We start from the raw sequence: 20750 nt of genomic DNA on the forward strand, positions 1-20750 counted from the left end.
AGCATCTTGTAGGAATCCATTTTTTTTCTGGACAAGTCCCAGAGGTTGGAAAACTACCAATCTAACACTTTTTTATTTTGAAAGGGAAGGAAAAAAACAGGTAACTATAGGCCAGTAAGCTTAAGTCTGTTATCGAGAAGATATTTGGAGCCTATTATAAAGATTGGTAATAGAGCACTTGAAAATGTATAATCTGATCAAGCAGAACCAGAACAGCATCATGAAGGAGGAATTATGCTTGACAAATTTATTACAGCTGTTTTGAAGAGGTAACCAGCAGGATAGATAAAGGGGATGTAGTGAATGTAAGGAACTTGACTTTTCAGAAGTTGCTTGATAGGTTACCATACATTGGTCTACTTCACAAGATAGAAGCCTGTGGTATTTGGCGGTAGTATGGTAGCATGGACAGAGGATTTTGGTAATCAGTGGAGGATAGCGTTGGAATGGGGGATACATTTGAAGATGGCAGACTGTAACTAACGTTGTGGATCAGTGCTTGGGCCATAGCCATTTAGAATATACATTAAAGACTTGGATGAGAAAAGTGAATGTACTGTAGGCGAGTTTACAAATGACATAAGTGGAAAGGCACGTGGTTAGGGTGACAGTCTGCAGAGGGGTGTAGACATTACAGAAGTAGGTAAAAACTTAGCAGATGGAATATCATGGGAGAATGTGAATTCCTGCACTTTGGCAAGAACAATAGATCAGAATATTATTTAAATGGAGAAAGACTGCAGAAAGCTATAGAACAGAGGGATCATAGCCAAGTATTCTATGAATCATGAAAAACTAACATCTAAGTTTGGCAGGTAATTGAGAAGGCAAATGGAATGTTAACCTTTATTTCAAAGGGGATGGAATATAAAAGTAGGGAGGTTTGCTGAAACTATACGAGGCATTATTCAGACCGTAGCTGGAATGCTGTGAACAGTTTTGGGTCCCTCATCTAAGGAAAGAAAGCCTCTGGCAATGGAGGCAGTTCAGAGAGTTCACCAGTTATGGATCGACTGTCTTAACGAGGAGAGGATTAATAGATTGGGCCTACAGTCTTTGGAATATAGAAGAACGAGCGGCAACCTTTTTGAAATATGCAACAGTCTTTGAGGACTTGATAGCGTGCGTATGAAAAGGTTATTTCCCTTTCTGCAGAGACTAGAGGGCATAATCTTAGTAAGGTGACACACATGAGGGTTGTAAATCTGGAATTCTTAGTAAAGAGGGTTGTTGAAGCTTGGTGATTAAATATATTGAAGGCTGAGATAAGGAGTCTTTTTTTTAATCATTGAATGTTATAGGAAAAACATGGGATAGGAGTTGAGGATGATTAGAACAGCCATTATCTCATTAAATGGTCGTGCACACCTGATGGGCTGAATGACCTGCTTCTACCCCTGTGGTTGCTTGATATGTGCAGAAAACCTGTGTTTAATTTTTGAGTTGATGTCTTTCAAAAACCTAAATGCAATCTTAAATACTGTAACCATAAATTTTCTTATTCAATGTTGTGTCCTTTCACAGGTAATCAGCCCAAAATGAACATTCAGTTTGAAGAGAGGAAATGATTTTACCAGAAGATCTTTTTCAACAAGCATTGAAAAATACAAAGATTCTGAGTGGTATTCCCAACAGTAGCTGTTGGTTTTGAACATCCATTTCATTATTTAAAGGTGGCCTGTTCCACGAGCCTTCCTTTTGTCTGGGTTCATCATGACTACGTCAGCTATTAGAAGACAAATGAAAAACATTGTAAACAACTATTCTGAAGCTGAAATTAAAGTACGTGAGGCAACCTCCAATGACCCTTGGGGACCTTCTAGTTCCTTAATGACTGAAATTGCAGACTTAACGTATAATGTAGTAGCATTCTCTGAAATAATGAGCATGATATGGAAACGTCTCAATGACCATGGCAAAAATTGGCGACATGTTTACAAAGCTCTTACATTGTTAGACTATATGATAAAAACTGGATCAGAAAGAGTTGCACAACAGTGTAAGGAAAACATATTTGCAATTCAGACTCTGAAAGACTTCCAGTATATTGATAGAGATGGCAAAGATCAAGGCATAAATGTGCGAGAGAAATCAAAACAACTTGTCACTTTGTTGAAGGATGATGAACGGCTGAAGTCTGAGAGAGTCCAGGCACTTAAGACGAAAGAGCGTATGGCTCAAGTAGCCACAGGAGTAGGAAGCAATAATCAAATTACTTTTGGCCGTGGGTCTAGCCAACCTAATCTGTCCACAAGCTATTCAGAACACGAGTATGGAAAGTCAGGAGGGTCGCCTGCATCGTATCATGGTTGTAAGTAAACCATTTCAAAAGAATTTTTTTTTTTGCTTTTACTTGGTCATTGTATCTTTGTGAGTTTGAGTATATTTATCATGAAATTTTATAAAAGCATGTACTTATTTGTGCTGTAACCATACTTTAGGACTCGTGTTCAATGGTGATTGCAAAAGCGAAGCAGTATATCATCTTTGACCAAGTATCATGACAATTTTGGCAGTTTTTTTTGATTAATAAAAACAAATTTGGTACACTTAGATTACTCTGCTTTCATCTGTAAAGGATAATTTTACAATTTGCCTTTAAGTTCTGGAAGAAAATTGGGGTGCTTCAGCCAACCAGTTAGTAAGGTATGAAGAAGGAACTTGAGAGGAGTGATCTACCTTCAGTAGAATTGGAATGATAATCTTAGGCAATGCATTAATTGGGATGATGATGGTGGGTGTAGGAGGAACACAGCGATTTATTGAGTATGTCAAAAATTGGACTGAGATAGGGGAGGCAATGATCTTAGTAGTATTGTTTCTGGACTGTTAATCCAGAGACCCAGATAATGTTCTAGGGACCCAGGTTCGAAACCTGCCAAGGCAAATGGTGGAATTTGAATTCAATAAACATCTGGCATTAAAAATCTATTGACGACCATGAATCCATTGTCGATTGTGGGGGAAACCCATCTGGTTCACTAATGCCCTTTTAGGGAAGGAACCTGACATCCTTACCTAGGCTGGCCTACACGTGACTCCAGACCCACAGCAATGTAGCTGACTCTTAACTGCCATCTCGACACCTGGGGATGGGCATTAAATGCTGCCTGGCCAGCGACACCCTCATCCCGTAAATGAATTAAGAGGAAAAAAATACTGAACGAGCCTGCAACAAGCCCACACCAATTCAATAGAACTTACTATTGGATCTTATGATGATGTTTGGAAGGTAAAATAGATAAGGTTATATGAGTGATAATAGGAATGCAGATGCTGGAGAATCTGAGATAACAAGGTGTAGAGCTGGATGAACACAGCAGGCCGAGCAGGAGGGCAGACGTTTTGGGCATAGAGAAGGGTCTAGGCCTGAAACATCAGCATTCCTGCTCCTATGGTGCTGCTTGGCCTGCTGTGTTCGTCCAGCTCTACACCTTGTTATCAAGGTTATATGAGTGCTTTTTATGACTCTGACCATTGTAATTGTGCTGTTTGAAAGTGGTTTGCATTAAATCTTAATGTGTGGGAACAGTTTTGAGGAACTATGAAAAATAGACCTTGGTGAACTGATTATAAGTAATTGAAAGTTAGAGAAATGTGTTCAGATGCAGGGTCGTTGATTTTGAAGCATTAACTTCGATTTTCTTTACGAATGTTGTTTTGACATACTAAATATTTCCTATATTTTTACTTTTTGTTTGAAATTATGGGTGGTGAATAATGTTCAGTCGCTAGAAAGTACGTGGAGCCATTGGAGTAGTGACAAAGGACCTTAACTGAGTGCTACAAATTTTCCTGACTCCTTTAAATTTGTTATCACTAGTGGCTCACCAGTATGTCAATGTGTTTATGGGGCATTGTGCAGAACAGTGAGAACTTGGGTTAGGGAAATTCAATTATTTGATGCAGTACATAAGTTTAAATACCATAAGGAAAATATGGGATAGATAACAGATGGTAATTTGGTGTTTAATTACCTACTCCTTTTGATAGAAAGGCATAATTGGAGAGAAAGGAATAGAACTCCTAAAAATGTGTCACCTTCCACAAGCAGCTTCATAGACTTAGAAAGGGAAAGGCATTGACATCTAGTTAAGCATGGTTCAAAATACCTCTGGGTACTGGCTACATTTGCTGTAAAAATCCTCCAAAACAACTGGGAAAATTCAGTCTGAGGTCTGGGGTGACTAATGAGTGAAAAGTTGCTGCTATACTTGGAAGTGACAGAATCTGTGACGATTTTCTTCTGTAGTTGCAGTCTGATTTGCTGCTGATCAGGCCCAATTCGGGTAAAAAGTTTTTAGGTTTGACCTTGAATCAAGCAGGGTGGTTATGATCCCAGTTGATAATACTACCGGATAAATCAGACCCCAGAATGCAATTTGATGGATGATGTGGTGGTTAGGGGTTCTATATGTCTGGAGTGGGTGGAACTTGAACCTGAGCACATGAAGCTGCAAATTTTCTTTCACAACAAAAGTTCATTACATAACATGTAATTGCTACCTGTTACAGAGACTCCACTTAAGAAAAATAGATACCCCATATCTCCACTCTTGAGGATTCTGCTTAACTGACTCCTTTTCAGGTTCTATCTGATGGACGAGGGAAACAGTTTGAAGAATGCTTTCCAAATCTGTCTGTGTTAGCCTTTTTTTTTTCCCCCCCCCGTAAATCCGAGAGCCTAAATATTCTTAGTTACAATCACCTTCAAACTCTCTTGGTTTTGAAATTTTAGAAACTAACCAAATGCTTAGATGGTTTGCTCCATGAATAGGTCTGAATCTCCCTACTGGGAAAGAAACTAAACTTGCTTCTAAACTCAACAGTTTTCTGAACATAATTAGAAAAAAAAGTGCTCACCTTTAGGTCTTCATCAGGTTTCTACATAATGATTACAGCTCCATCTTCAACACTATAATCCCAACCAAACTAATCTCCAAACTCCGAGACCTAGGTCTCTGCTGTGCTCTGACCTTTGCAACTGGATCCTTGACTTCCTGACCCACAGACTGCAATCAGTGAGAATAGGCAACAGCCCCCACACCCCTGCACCCCCCTCCACCCACGACACTCTTCAACACTGGTGTCCTACAAGGCTGTGTACTAAGCCCTTTACGGTACTCTGTGCAATTTGTGTGGCCAAATTCTGTCCAAACTCCATTTACAAGTTCGCTTGTGACATCACAATTGTAAGTCGGATATCAAGCACTGACGAGACAGAATACAGGAAGCAGATAGCGGTCTTGGTGGTCTGGTGTAAAGATAACAATCTCTTCCTCAGTGTCAGTAAAACTAAAGAGCTGATCATCGACTTCAGGAAGCACGGAAGAGGGCACGTCCCTGTCTAGCTATCTATGAGTACAACGTAAGTGGAGATGGTTGAGTGTGTCAGGTTCCTCGGAGTGATGATCAACAGTCTCTCCTGGACTACCCATAATGCAATGGTCAAGAAGGCACAATAATGCCTGTTCTTCCTCAACAGGGCAAGGAAATTTGACATATCCGTGAGAACACTCACCAAGTTCTTTAGATGCACTGCTGAAAGCATTCTATCTGGATGCATCACGGCTTGGTACAGCAACTGCTCTGCCAGGTCATAAGAAACTACAAAGTTGTGAACCCAGCTTAGTCCACCACGCAAGCAGCCTTCCATCCATTTACTCCCATCTACACTTCTGTCTCGGAAAGGCAGCCAACATCATCAAAGACTCCTCCCACCCTGGTTATAACCTCGTCCAACCTTTTCCATCAGGCAGAAGATACAAAAGCTTAAAACACCCATAGCAACAGCTTCTTCCCTGCTGTTATTAGACTTCTGAATGGACCTCTCAAATTTCAAATCTAATGTTGATCTTGCTTTTTGTGCATCATCTTTGCTGTCATAACTTTGTATTTCTTATTCCTTTCATTCATCATTTGACCTTTGTATGGTGTGATCTGCCTGTACTGCATGCAAAACAGAATTTGACGCCTGCCTAGGTAGTGAAATCAAATTTCCAAAAATGATAGTCATTTTTTTTGGTACAAAACTTGAGGTTTACTGGAAAGAGACATTTTGTCAAAGTTCTTCATTTCGTACTCGGGAAGATCTTGCATGAATATAAATTGAAGGGTAACACAAATGACTGTATTGCACATGGGAAGAGTGCTGATTTACAGAGGCATTTGCCTTGAAAAATGCATCCATTGATGTTGATTGACAGTTAAGAGCCAGATGAACTTTTACGGTGCAGTGTGTGTGTCCCTAGCTCTTAGCTAGGAAGCCCAGGTTCAAGTCCTACCCACTCCAGAGACATAACCCTCCCAAACAAGCTATTTCAGAAAAAAATTAGCAGCCAAACTTTGCTTAAATTTTAAACCAAGGCAGGATAACGGTTAGTCAGGGTATTGTTCTGAGTAATGAATTTGTGAGTGGCTATGGCCTATTTTGTTGTGCATGTATGTGTTCTTTTTGTCTGCCAAGGTTGGGGCTTTATGTACATGCAAAAGTGCACCATGCTGCAGGCCTGACTGATGACCCTAATTTGGGTGACTTTGCACATTCAGCATTATCTAACGAATGTTGAGAGCCAGATGTGTGATGTAAGATTGATCAATGTAATATCATTTTCAAAAACATTAGTGGAAGTAACACAAGCTGGATATATCACAAGCTGATTAGTCAAACATTGGTATTTGGGAATCTTGAATTCAAAGTGAAACCTCTAAATACCTACATATTGAAGAAAATAATTATATAAGTAGCAAAATGGTTTTCAGAATTTGAGTTTTGCTTAAGAAACCTGATTTTTTTTTTTGAGCAGGTCCATTTCAGGTGGTCAAAATTTACAATTTTGTGTACCTAATGCTAAAAATCACAAAGTGCCTATTTTTGAATAGCATGTCTTTTTGAGAATTATAAGGAATAGCAGTAAGTACCAATATCATTTACTGGAAAGTAGATGCTTTTGGAAATGTAAGATGAGATTTAAATTTTAAAAAATGGCAGTAAACACATTCTACTTGAATTAAGAAAAAACATTAATTGGTAACCCACAAACATGTATTTGGGCCAAAACTGAAAACTCTTTTGATTTAGCAATTATTCTGAGCAACTGTACTGTAAAAGTTGTGTTGCTTGGGGGAAAATGAAACCACATCTTTCTCAAAGGAGCTAACATCACTCTATATTCTAAGACTGTTGAGGGCATCTTGAGAGTATTGTCGGTTTTGACAAAGCTCACTGCCATGTGATGATGTGGAAATTTGGTTTCACAGTTTGAGGTGGTTTACTGTTAAAGACGAACAAAACTATGCTGGTACTTTGCCAGGTTAGAGTCAGTATGTTGATTTTTTTTTCCCTTCTTTGCAAATAAAAAATCAAATATAATTGATGAATCTTGTGTTTTCTAAGGTTGCGAATTGGAATGTCTGTCCTTGAAGCCAAGTACCAAATGTACATTATATGCTTTTCTTTTAAATGTTAGTTGTGTTTGTCACCTATATCCAAACTTCATATGGTTTAAGAGATTTGAGAAATCCAACCAGCTCCATTTGGCCAATTTGAAATGGATTTATTTGAAAACATCATATAATAGTGATGACATCAAATTTGAATCTAGATTATTATCAGGATCTATCTCGGGTGTTCAAGTAGGGTGCATTTGTGCTCATTTTAACAGCATACCCAAGATAAACCTCCTTCATATCCTAATTTTTCCCAAGTTATAATTCAGTTGGAAAACCTGTTGTGTGGATTTCAGCACAATGAAGTGAGTTTTCATTTGTAATAATCCTGTCTCAAGAATGAACCCTGATGGACCAGTTGGCATAATTCTATCGCAGGGCATAACTAGGGAACAGGAACAACAAAGGCAAACTTAGTCCCATTTGTCTTAATAAAGTTCACCCATAATAACATGAGGGCTAGTGCCAAAATTGGGAAAGCTGTATCTCTGACTACTCAAGGTTTAGCCTGGCGTCTTCTGGAATCTATGATTCTGAGTATGAATAGGCCCCAGACATCAGCAATACCATCCATAGGTATGTCCTGTTTCGCTAGGACAGAACCAGTAGAGATGGCAGCACTGTGGCAGGTAGTCATATGCGCGTTGTCCTCAACATTTGAATCTAAACCAGGTCACATCAGGACACCTCCCTGATTACAACCACTCGATTACCACACTCAGCTGATAAATTAGCACTTTGCCATGTTGAACACCGTTCGCAGGAAGTAGTAAGATGGCAGGAATGCAGAATATACTCCTGCATGGGAGACTTCAGTGCTTTTCTGGTAGCAGGTGGTTGAATCCTAAAGGACATAGCTGTTGTACCTGTTCAATGGCAGGTGGCAAGGAAACCCACAAAAGTGAAAAACATATTTGACCTTTATCCATGCCAGTTAACCTTCTGAAGGTGTGTTCATCATGACAGAATCACAAGGAACAACTACTGCCAGTCCTTGTGAAGATGATAATTTGCTTGCACATGAAGGATACCCTCCATTGTGTTGTGTGGCACTACCACCATGCTAACTGAGAGAGATTTAGAACTGATTCAGCAAATCAAAACTGGGTGTTCAGGACACGCCATCACAATCTAACATAATGTCCATAGTCAGAAGATCAGTCCTGATTCTGGTGAAGAGTGCAGGAAGGCATGCCAGGTGTAGTACTGGGCATACCTAAAAATGAACCTTTAGCCTTTAAACCTACACTAAGCTGGAAGCATTATGGATGTTCCTACACTCTATGGACTGCAGTGTTTTCAGACAGTAGTCCATCAGCAATGTCTCCAAGGGCAGTTACAAATGGATATTGTTGTCCAGACTAAACCCCCTAAAAATATACTAAGACATCCCAGACCCCAACTTTTTCTTATTTTTAAAAGGCAAGTGTAAGATGTTATGTTCTAGTTGCAATTTGATTGGTCAACCTACCAGTCCTGAATCAGCACACTTTATTCTTACACTATAGTTAAAATACAAACCCAAAAGAAAGAAGAATTTGAAAATCTTAACTCTATTGGAAAAGCGAACAAGATTATATGTTAATTACCTTTGGTTATTGATTCCAAGATAGTAACATCCTATAAACACACCCTTGGCAGAGGCAAATTCAATAAAATAGGTCACGTCAGACAATGTTTCTCAAGTCGAGGAGGAAAGAACACCAAAAGAGAACTGTGTGTGGGCGAGAGAGAGAACTTGAGTGTTTTCGCTGTAGCAGGCGGAGATGTATAGCAGCTTCCAAATCACAAACACTACTGAAAGGTAAACTAAAATTCTGGTTTTCTGAGAACTCGATCCCATCTCTTCATGCTGCATCCATTGTTCCAACTTTTTAAAAACCCCCAAGGTGTCAAAAGCTGTTTACTTTATTGACTTGGAGCAGACCACTCGTCACCTTTGTCTCTCCATCTAAAAAAAAATGGACAAAAGCCATAGTATCATTTATATGGGCAATAAACGCTGACCCAGTCAGCGTTGCTGACACCCCTTGATATCATTCTAGTAAATCTGAGGTCGTGATATTCTCCTTTTAAAGTGTACCGGCCCAGGTCTCTCTTTAAACTTTGTAGTTTTTAAGTTTGTGTTACCTCCTTATTCCTCCTACCAAAGTTAATGTTTGCCACTTCTCTGCTTTAAATTTCAGTTGTCATTTATCAGTCTTTTCACCAGTTTGTGTCCATCTGGAGTCCTAATGTCTGGCATAGTAGATATGTGTACAAACGTCTGCTCTTTTAGTGGAATTCCAGATGTTTTGAAACACACATTCCAGGCAAATTTCTATTTTACTGTCATTCTGATATCATAACGTATGGAAATTTGCCTTTAATTTGCTTTTAAATTTTAAAATGTGAAATTCTGTACTTTCTGTTACCTGGATAAAACAAGTGTACCACCACAGTCTGAATATGGTGTTAAGTGTTAAAATAGTAATAAATAAACCCTTCACAATAAATTACTAATAGCAAGGCCCAACCATGAACACGGGAGCTCGTTAATCTACCTAAGCTTTGTTCAGTTTGCATTTAAATTTATCTCTGGATATGCAGTTGTGAAATTTAATTATTTCTAAGTGCCTCATGGAAACACCGCACATTAGATTAATATTTATTGTATTTTTATAATGCAATGTATTTCAAGCCGCATTGATATGTAATATGTTTAATTCTATATAACTTTTCACTTTTTTTGTAAATTGCCCCAACTTCCGTTTTTTCTCCTAATACATGAGTAGACAAGCAATGATGATTAAAGGAGAACCTCCAATCCCTCTGTTTCTTGGATAATCCCACAGGAAGCAATATGATTGTTACCAGTAGTAATTCAAGATAGTAAAGGAAGAGCATGCTGTATTTAAAATATAATTGGAAAATTAAATGCATAAATATTCCTTGTTTTGTGTATGGTTGCACTAACATGATGAGGGGGACAGGTGACACCATAAGGCATACCTAAGGACGCTTCATGAGAAGAAACAGACAAGAACTAAAGCTAATAAAAATGTTTGCTCATTCTGTTTGGCATGGCAGATACAAATATAACCAAATGTGGAAGTGCAATAAGTTGTATTTTAACTGTTTTGAAGTGGACCTTATTTTAATTTTGACCATTCCTAGCCATGGCTTCTCTTCCTGAACCTGCAGTGTCTCCTCCAGAGTTCCTCTAGGATCTCTGGTTTCTTGTAGTCAATGCTAACCCTTCATTAACTCGAGACATTTGGACACTGATAATATTTGACTGTAGTTACAGTTGTCATTGTTTCATTGCAGCATAGCAGGAGGTAATTCAACTAATCAAGTCCATATCACCCTGTGTAATGATACAGTTGGTTCTAGTCCACACTTTGTTTATAGCCCTGTACATTTATTTCTCTAGGGTGCATGTCCTGTTTCCTTTCAGAACCATCTGTAGAACTCCACTGCCTACAAGGATCGTAGAAGATGAGACTAAGTTATTACCTCTCTCGGTGTCAAATAAAAATGTTCATCCTCATGTTCCCTCTTGTATTTCATGCCCAAATCCTCAAATATGTCTTTATACATAGTAGCAGGTTAAAATGAGTTAGCTAATGAGGACAGCTTCTCTGTCTGTCTTATCTAAGCCAGCCATAGCCTTGTGGATCTCAACAGAATTTCCTATACTCTAAGAAAAAACACCCCAGCTTCTCCAAATTAAACTGTAGCTAAAAATATTAATTCGCAGAGGCATTCTGGTAAATCTCCTCTGCACTTTCTTAAAGGCCACTTTAGGCATCATTCGTAAGAAGTGATAATTAGAACGGGTCTCTGCTCTGCCTGTGTCTAGCCAGAACTTTTAAAAACGTTCAACAAACTTCCACTTACAAACCACCCTCGGAAAAAGTTGCTCCTCATGTCTTTTTTAAATCTTTCTCCTCTCACCTTAAAAAATATGCCCCTCATGAGCTCCCCTACCATAGGGAAACCTTTTGCTCTCACCTTATCTGTGCCCCTCATGATTTTGCAAACTTCCATAAGGTCACTCTTCAACCTCCGGTGTTCCCAGGAAAAATAATGTCTTTCACTGTTCACTATACTCCTGTTTTGATATCATCCTCAAACTTAATAAACATTCCTCTTGTACGCTCATCCAAATCATTTATCTAAATGACAAATGAGTGGATCCAGCACCAATTCCTGTGCAACACGGCTGGTTACAGGCCTCCAGTCTGTCTTCTGCCATCAAGCCAATTTTTTTTTAATCCAGTTTCCATGTGATCTAACTTTACTAGCTAGTGTACCCTGCAGAACCGTATCAAAGGCTTTACTAAAGTCCATGTAGACAACGTTTTTTGCTTTGCCTCATTTATCTTTTTGGTGATATCTGCAAAAATAATACGGTGGGGAAGCGATGGCCTGGTGATATTATTGTTGGACTGTTAATCCAGAGACCCAGATAATGTTTGGATCCAAGTTTGAATTCCACCATGGCAGGTGGTGGAATTTGAATTTAACTTATAAAAAAAAATCTGGAATTAAGTGTATAATAATGACCATAAATCCATTGCTGATGGTCGGAAAAACCCATCTGGTTTACTAATGTCCCTTAGGGAAGGAAGATGGCATCCTTACCAGGTGTGGACTACGTATGACTCTAGACCCACAGCAATGTGGTTGACTGTTAACTGGGCAAGATCGGCAATAAATGCTGGCCTAGCTGATGTTGGCCCCATCTTGTGAATGAATTTTTAAAAATCGATAATTTATGTAAACCAAGATTCCATATGCTGCTGTCAAATGTCCTGCTACCTTCAAAGATCAATGTTGGCCATCCCAGCCTTTTCAGTGTCAAGGTACACTTCAATGAAACAAACTATACCATGGCACACCCTCTCTTTTTCAGCTGAATTAATTGCTGATAAATGTCACATTTACTTGCATTTACTGTGGTTCCATCCTTACCAGTGTACACAAGCTAACGATGATGTTCACATTTCAAAAGTGTTAATGTTTCAAATCTACTAGCAAAAATATGCTGCCTTTGCAAGCAAAGACATTTTCTCCATGTTTGGATAATTCAACTATTTCTAACAATTCAGAGCAAAATACAGCATAAAGTAAAATTGCAATTTGCTGGGTTAGTGGTAAACCGGGGCCTATTGGTGTGCTGAGAGGAATTGATGAGAGGGCTGTCTGCAAATCTTGCTGCATTGACAAGTGCTCCATCCTGTTGCTTTTCATGAAAATGCTGACTTGTCATTAACAACAAAGAACAGTAGTGGCATGGTCAGAGATAGCCAGATAATCATGTACCACTGTCAGCCAAAACAAGCTTAAATACCGCTCTCCAAACTTCAGCTTCATTGTGTGATCCATCTGTCACTGTACATATTGCTTTTTATTTTAATGCAAGCTTTTATGATGAATTGGGAAAATGCATCAAGTATCCAGTTGGTCTTCCAGGTTTGTTGAGGGGCAGTAAAAATCAAACTTCTCTTGCCGTACTTTTGAGATGTTTTGAATTGAGGCTGTGCGTTGTCACTGCCGATGCTAGTGGAAACTTCCCCAGTGAGTCCACTGCTACTGTCTCTTATCAAAGGCCCGGTTTTGACCTGAAACCTTAAAGTTTATCTGTGATTGTCAGAATTGTTACATTCTACCCCTACCTTTTTAAGCATTCAGGTGGCTGAAAATTTCTGGCTCAGCTGGCGTATCTTGCAATCAGTAATCACTAGATAGTAACTCTTTATAAGGCAGTTCATGTATTGTTGAGAACTGCCATTTTTCTGCAGAGATCAGAGCGTAGGAATGCGCCCCCCCACCTCCAAACAAAGACCCTGTGATGACAATCTGCCTTACACACCAAGGTGTGACAGTGATCCTTGACTTCCAATGTGACCAGCACATGAAATAGCAAAAAGAAATTTCAGAGAATATGATTTTACGTAATTCACAACTTTCACGGCCTGCTGTAATGCAGCAACAAGTGCTAGTGGCATTGTTTTGGCTACAAGGCTTCACTCAAGGTGATCTGAATGTTAAAACTTTGCTCTTTCATCTTACTGACCAATCCTTTGACTTGATCCATTGTAGAGACTGCTCCATCAGTCCATATGTTCCTGCTCAGTAAGTTTATCCCCCTCCCAAGTAAGGATCTGTTACCTGAAATATTTCTTTGCCAGTCCAGCCTCTTGGATGGACTCGCTGATCTGCAAAGCAAATTTCTCACTAGTAGCTAATTTTTCTTGCAGCACCTCCCCAGTTGACGTATTGTCAGATCTCCACATACTCAATATTGGAAGTGACTAACAAAGCAGCACTGCTCCAGAGAACCTGACAGCATATTACCTGCCTTGCTGTGGCACACCGGTTGAAAGCGTCTGGTCTGTGCACATGTAACCCCAGGTCCATAGCCCTGGGTGCTCTATAGACCAGTACCATTAAATCTCCATTGTCTTATCTCTTCTGTCAAACAGCTATGTGGTGTTGCGTTTTATGTTCCCGCCACATGTCAGCCCACTCTTGGTGCCTTTCAGTACCTTCTGCTTATGGGTGTTGGTATTTTCACTGCCAGCCATGTTTCAAAATTTGGTATCATGATCAAATTTTACTCTGCATTCTTATTTCCAGGTCCTTTTATAGATGTACTGATGTGTGTATGCCTCTTTTTTTTTTGGAAAAAGAACCTAGTGGTCCGAGCATTGATTGTTGGGAAACTTTCAGTTCTGAATGAAATGGCCATTTACTATGTTTTGCTGTTTTTATCCATTACACTGATTCTTTATCTAAGCAGACAATCATCCTACTGCATCAGCTACAATTTTTTTAACCCCACCTTTTTATGTGATACTTACAAATGCTTTCCTGGAATCCATATAATCAAGCATACATTGTATTCTCTTAATCTCTTGTCATTTTATGAAAACATTGAAATACATTAGGTCAAACAAGATCTGCCATTCACAATTCAAATCTCGCAAAAGAGCCAGTTATTTTCTGATGACTTATTTTTAAAATCTCAGCTATCACTTTGCGTGTCAGTTAGTCTGTCCTGTCAAATTTGTGCTGCTCAACATGTTATTAGAACACAATACTACTTTCTCCAACTTGATAGTGAGAAGAGCAAAGTCACTATAAGCGCTTCTGCCATGATTGCAACCTGCCATGCAGCTATTTGCTAGAGATGAACCAGGTTATAGTGTTCTGTTAAGAGTTGAACTTGTGTTCCTTATTTCCTATTCATCACTTGGACTACTAATTTTTGGACTAAAATTTTGTTCAAATGTGTTTTGCCCAGTTCATCTATTCTAAAGCTATGATCTTTAGAATTCCATTAGTAATTGAGTGCTAGAATAATTTGAGGGGAAATAGGTTATAGTTGGAAAGAAGTTTGTCCAGTGTATATTTAAAATTTACACAAATATATTTGTAAACAATTTTAAAATGCAAATATTGAACAATGCCAACAAAATTCTGGAATCTTGTTGAGGAATTGAGTAAAAAAATTAGATGTTCCATATTCTTTACTCCATTTTTCAATGGCCAATGCTAAGCTTAACAGTCAAGCTGCTATCCAAACCCCAACTCATGTGGCAAGTAAATATGCATTTAAACTCAAATGTACCTGTTAGAGTTAAGCTGCACTTGTGAAATGTGTTTATCTTACTTGAAAGTGCATGTATTTTTAATCGATCTAATAGCGTTTGAAGTATCCAGTTGCAGTCAATTAAATCTGTAGTGGATATTGTTGATTATTGTAAGTACCTGCAGTTTGTGACTCCTAAGTTGGAGTGGGCTAACCTTTTTTGATCTTTTCAGTTTTAATGGGTGCCTTTTTTTTTTGCTTTAGCAACCTCTCCACGAGCTTCATCAGAGTTGGAACAGGCTAGACCACAAACCAGTGGAGAAGAGGAACTTCAGCTACAGTTGGCTTTAGCCATGAGTAGGGAAGCAGCGGAACAGGTACACTACTTATGAATAGTTTGACTCCATTTTCCTTGTATGTTACTTTATCAAAATCAGATTACGTGATCTGTTTACACCAGGCAATTGCTTTTGATATGTGTAACATGATATATCAAGTTTGTATATTTTTAAAGCAGTACTTTTTTAAAAAAAGAAATCCCTAAAGTTCAAAAGTCTGGAGACTTTGCAAAATATATCTGTCTTCTAAAACTTCATAAAACAGAATGATACAGTTCAGTTGATCTCCTAACTTTAAGTCTACTGTACAAAAGAAAATACACTTGGTGAACACTCTTGCATTATCTCAGGAGAAGATAAACTAACTTTGCTTTTTGAAATGAAATAAAAAGGTGCTGAGGCTTGGTTTCAGGTGGTTGCATGTACTACAGTAATGCAACAGCGCCCAAAAGAGGGAAAATTATCAACTTTACCTTTGTTCTGCTCCTCATCTTTTGTAACATATATTTTCTTTCCGGTTCTTGATTTTTATTTTAGATCCTTTTTTGTACAGTCCTTAGTTTCTGCCTGTTACAATTTGGCAAGTTTCCCCTGCTGACTATTAGGACAATGGTTTGAAGCATTACTTGACACTGAGTGTGAAAAATTCCAGTCCAGGTGACAGCTAGCTGCACAAGTTACTTTAGTGGGCCAGACTAGATATATCATCAGTACTTTAGAATACTGCAGACCTGCAAAATTTGGGCAATGAGTTGACAGTTGGAAGGCTATCCCCTAAGCATTTAATTTTGGAGTAGCAGCCCTAATTCCTAAAAGGTAACTTTGTCCTTCGTAATTTCACTGTGCACAAGGAGGATGATCATTAGTTGATTATAACATACTAGAAAAGATTTGAGCTCTCAGTAAATGAAATTTGGTACCAGAAAGTCCTCACAAGCAGCATGGTGAGCATCATAACTAAGTTGGAAAGCATTGCATTTTAACCATATCATACAAACATCAGCATATGCTGAGAGTTCCACGAAAGGGTTTTACAGAGCTAAGGTTTTTATCAATCCAACCGTTGTAAGCAATATAAAGAAGTTTCTTGAGCCCTATAAAACTTTTTTTTTGTGAGATTAGTAGCTATACTGTTACTGGACTAATCCAGTGCTTAAAACTAATCTAGGCTAATCCTTTAAAAGGATTCAAATCTCATAACGTCTCATGCAATTTCTATTCACTTCACTTAGTTAAATTAAAAGTTATGAAATTAGAAACTAGTTTTCAATAATGATGATCATGAAGCTATTGCATTGTTATGAAAACCACTTAGTTTACCAATGTCATTTTTGGAAGGAAATCTACCTCCCTTATCCGGTCAGACCACAAATGAGCTCAAACTCACATAAATGTATTTAGCTTTTAACTGCCCTCTAAAAGACCTAGTGAGGCACTCACTTTCAGCAAACTGCTATAGTATTGACAAAAGGTAAGAAAATGGTACAGAACATCCAACATAATTCTAGGAAAAGAAACAATAATGGTACACCACACTTTGTTGACTCTGAAAATTCATTCTTACCAACATTTGGGGACCTCGCCTGAAATTGGAGAGTTGACCCATATACCAATGAAGTAACAACCTGAAATATGCTTGTTCAATACATCTAGTTTCCTAGACTCCTCATTGCCATCTCTGGATGTGGCCTACTTCTCTGGCAGAGGTAGCAGGTCAGTAGTCTTGCTGCTCAGTCCTTTAAAAAAGTTTATCGCGATATTTTCACTGAGGACAGTACTATATCTATCAGTTTGCCAGGTCTTCTGATTTTTTTTTGTCTTCCAAAGCATCATTTACTTCCCTTTTCCCCACACTGCACATGAGAATCTATCAGAGATTTGCATAAGAAACATCATGAAAAACAAGTTTCACAGCATCATAAGTCGTATATCACAGAAACCAATCCTTCAGTCCAACTCATCCATGCCGACCAAGTTTCCCAAACTAAACTAGTACCACTTTCCTGCATTTAGCCCAAACCTCCTCAACCTTTTCTGTTCCTGTCCACCTGTTTTTTCAGTGGTGTAACTGTAGCCACCTCTACCACTTCCAGGTACAAGTCACCCTCTGTGGAAAAAGTTGCTCCTCGTGTCTCTTTTAAATCTTTCACCTCTCAACTTATGCCTGCTAGTTTGCAGCTGTCCTACTGTAGGGAAAAAAGACCTTTTGCTTTCACCTTTTCTGTGCCCCTCATGATATTAATAACTTCCATCAGGCCACTCATCAACCTCTGGTGTTCCCAGGAAAAGGTGTCCCAGCCCCTCAACTTTAATAATTACTTCCAATAATAGGGTAACAGAACTGTGCACAATACTCCAAAAGTGGCCTCATCAACATGATGTCGCAACTCCTACATGCAGTGGTCTGAGCAATGAAGGCAAGTGTGATAAACTCCTTCTTCACCACCCTGTCTTCCTGCGTGATGCAAATTTCAAAAAATTATGTACCTGAACCCCTATGGCTCTCTGTGCGATGACACGACCCAGAGCCGTATCAATAATTGTATAACTGTTGCCCTTGCTTGTTTTACCAAAATGCAATATTTCACATTTATCCAAATTAAACTCCAACTGCCACTCTTCAGCCCAACAGCTCAATTGATCGAGATTCCTTTGTAATCTTAATTAACCTTTTTCACTGTCAACCATACCATCAATTCTGGTGCCATCCACAAACTTGGTAACCATGCCTCCTCAGTTCTCATCCAAATTGTTTTTGTTAGTAACAAACAAAAATGGACTTAGCACCAATACCTGCAAAACACTGCTTATCACAGGCCTTCAGTCCACAAATGCCCTCCACCATCATCCTGTCTTCTAATGTCATGCCAATTTTGTTTAAAATCTAATTTATTCCTGATATCTCCAAAATATGGGAATTTCAAAACACATTGCTTAGTTTCTAATTTTTTTTTCACTTTTTTGCCTGAATAGCATCTACTGTCTTCAAATCTTTTGTACTGATTGCTAATGTTTCAGAACTGGCATCTGGTCTTATCTGGGTGCAAACCAATTCAGCTGTCCAATTAGACTTTTTAATCTTTCCATTTCTGTTTTGGAAACTAGTGCACTTGTTTTGTGAAGCACTATTTTGTACAGTAGCAATAGGTATAGTGTTTTTCCCAAACAAGATTGCTGATGAAAGTGCTATTTGATCCATTCTGCTTGATTTCCAATCCATTGTACTTAAAAGCCTCCGAAACCATGACTTCCAAATTTAAGTTCTGCTTTAAGGTAATTTATGACAATATTTTTAACTTCCCAACTTCCCTCCTTTCTCTCTTCCCCCCCCCCCCCCACCACAAAAAATCATCTACATGCCTCAAAGATACCTGAAAGCTGGCCTTAATGCCAAAGACAACCCAATTCTAGTATGAGACCTTATTAAAAAGCACCAAACTAGAGGCTTAATTTGGGTCATACACATTTAATTAATTTGGAGTGACCTAACTGCATTTGGTGTCTCTTTTGGAGAATGAAGAAACATTGCTCCTAATCTGACTTTAATGCAAAAATGCAGCTTTAAGTTCAAGTGAACTACACTTCCAAGGACTTGTAGTTCATGAAGCCAAAGTAATTTCAAAATTGCGTTTCCTGTCAATGCTGAATCTACTTTTGTATCCTGATCCCTAAGTTTTCCTTAAACCTTATTCGACTAGCCTTGCTTTAGCCTAAAAAGTCTTGTTGGGCATGTCTTTTTGATGCATATCCACCGACCTTTATAAGGCTGGTTGTCTCATAGGCACCTCTTTGTACACTCCAAATTTTCTTTGCTTTTAAAATTGTCATTTCTATTTCAAGTTTTCTCTTCATATTGTTAATTATGACTTGTGTCTAGATGCTGTCACCATTTAGTTAACGTTGTGTCCTTGTTTTTTGTCATATCACTTATAGCCTGCTTTTTGCTATGAATGCTGCTGGGAAGGAATGCTTTCCTAAGAGATTTTCTCCCTGCTTTTGATGTTTGTTCTTGTAGTGTATGTTTATGTACAAATTTAATGATTGTCAAAATAGAAGTCAGTCCGTATCTGATGCTTCAGCACAGTCCAAAAAATATAAGTGTCAGCATGAATAGAGAAGCTTGCATTCAAATTTCTGCAGTCTCACATACAACCTGTTAAGTTCCCTTCTGCACGCTGCTAAAGCGCTACCTTCGGTTTGTCTGAACTTGTGAAAATCTGACCACACTTCAAATGCAGTTGTTAAATCATCTTTTTGACAAATTTTATCCGTGAATGTTGGCTATCTGTCCAAACCTTCACCTGTGTTAAGACCAGGCGCCAATTCTGAAAAATCCTTTTGCTTCTTGGCACTTGTCTTGCTGTTTCGAAGCAAGTCAAGGCCATATCTTGCTTCCTGTTTGCTAATTAAGTAAATGACGCCCACATTGTAACTTAATTTTTCCACTGGTCATAAGGCTCATTTTCAGAAAACAGAGGTGAGCAATTATCCCAAACTTTAGATTTTGACTCAACCATCCTCTACTACCAATATTATACTCTAAAAGGATTTTATAATTTTAATTAAAAAACAGGCACACACTTGTGAGAATGTATTATTTCGGTTACTTACGCCCATGAAACGCTCAACCCATTGACTACTAGCTCCTCATTTATACAAGCAATTTAAACCCGATTTAGCTCTTAATTATCAACAACAGAAACAGGAATTTCTGGAGGAACGTGGCAGGTCTGGCAGCATCTGTGGAGAAAAAGGAGAGTTAATGTTTTGAATCTAGTAACCCTTCCTCAGAACTGATAATAGCTGGGAAAAGGTGGATAGAACATAGAACAGTACAGCACCAGTACAGGCCCTTCGGCCCACGGTGTTGTGCTGAACTTTTACCATAATCCTAAGGTGTGTCTAACATCCACCCCATCTTATATTATCATCCATATGCCTATCTAATAGCTGCTTAAATGCCCCTAATGAGGTTGACTCCACTACCCTCTCTGGTGATGCATTCCATGCCCCTACCACTCTGTGAAAACCTACCTCTGACATCTCCCTTATATTTACCTCCACTCACTTAAAACTATGCCCCCTCATAATAGCTACCTCCACCCGAGGAAAACATCTCTGGCTGTCCACTCTATCTATACCTCTGATCAGTTTGTACACCTCTATCAAGTCACCTCTCATTCTTCGTCATTCTAAAGAGAAAAGCCCTAGTGCGCTTAACCTTTCCTTGTAAGACATTTCCTCCATTCCAGGCAACATCCTGGTAAATCTCCTCTGCATCTTTTCCAGTGCTTCAACATCTTCCCTGTAATGAGGCGACCAGAACTGAACACACTACTCCAGATGTGGGTGAACCAGGCTTCACAGCATGACTTCATTGC

At 38.8% G+C, this 20750-nt stretch overlaps 2 protein-coding genes across 7 annotated transcripts in view; one reads left to right on the forward strand and one right to left on the reverse strand.

Annotated features, from left to right (window-relative positions):
- Positions 1-20750, forward strand: part of epn2 (epsin 2) — a 71518-nt gene that overhangs the window by 14018 nt on the left and 36750 nt on the right. For all 6 annotated transcript variants that reach the window (XM_048551980.2, XM_048551981.2, XM_048551979.1 and 3 more), the window contains 2 exons: positions 1525-2311; positions 15296-15408. In XM_048551980.2, the coding sequence (XP_048407937.1) occupies positions 1714-2311; positions 15296-15408 (711 nt within the window). In that variant the 5' untranslated portion in view covers positions 1525-1713. The remainder of the gene's footprint in view (positions 1-1524; positions 2312-15295; positions 15409-20750) is intronic.
- Positions 8918-20750, reverse strand: part of b9d1 (B9 protein domain 1) — a 70653-nt gene continuing 58820 nt past the window's right edge. The window contains exon 7 of the mRNA XM_048551988.2: positions 8918-9400. Coding sequence (XP_048407945.1) covers positions 9342-9400 — 59 coding nt within the window. The 3' untranslated portion in view covers positions 8918-9341. The remainder of the gene's footprint in view (positions 9401-20750) is intronic.

Source organism: Stegostoma tigrinum, chromosome 23 (genome assembly GCF_030684315.1).
Source record: "Stegostoma tigrinum isolate sSteTig4 chromosome 23, sSteTig4.hap1, whole genome shotgun sequence".
In the NCBI taxonomy this organism is placed as follows: Eukaryota; Metazoa; Chordata; class Chondrichthyes; order Orectolobiformes; family Stegostomatidae; genus Stegostoma; species Stegostoma tigrinum.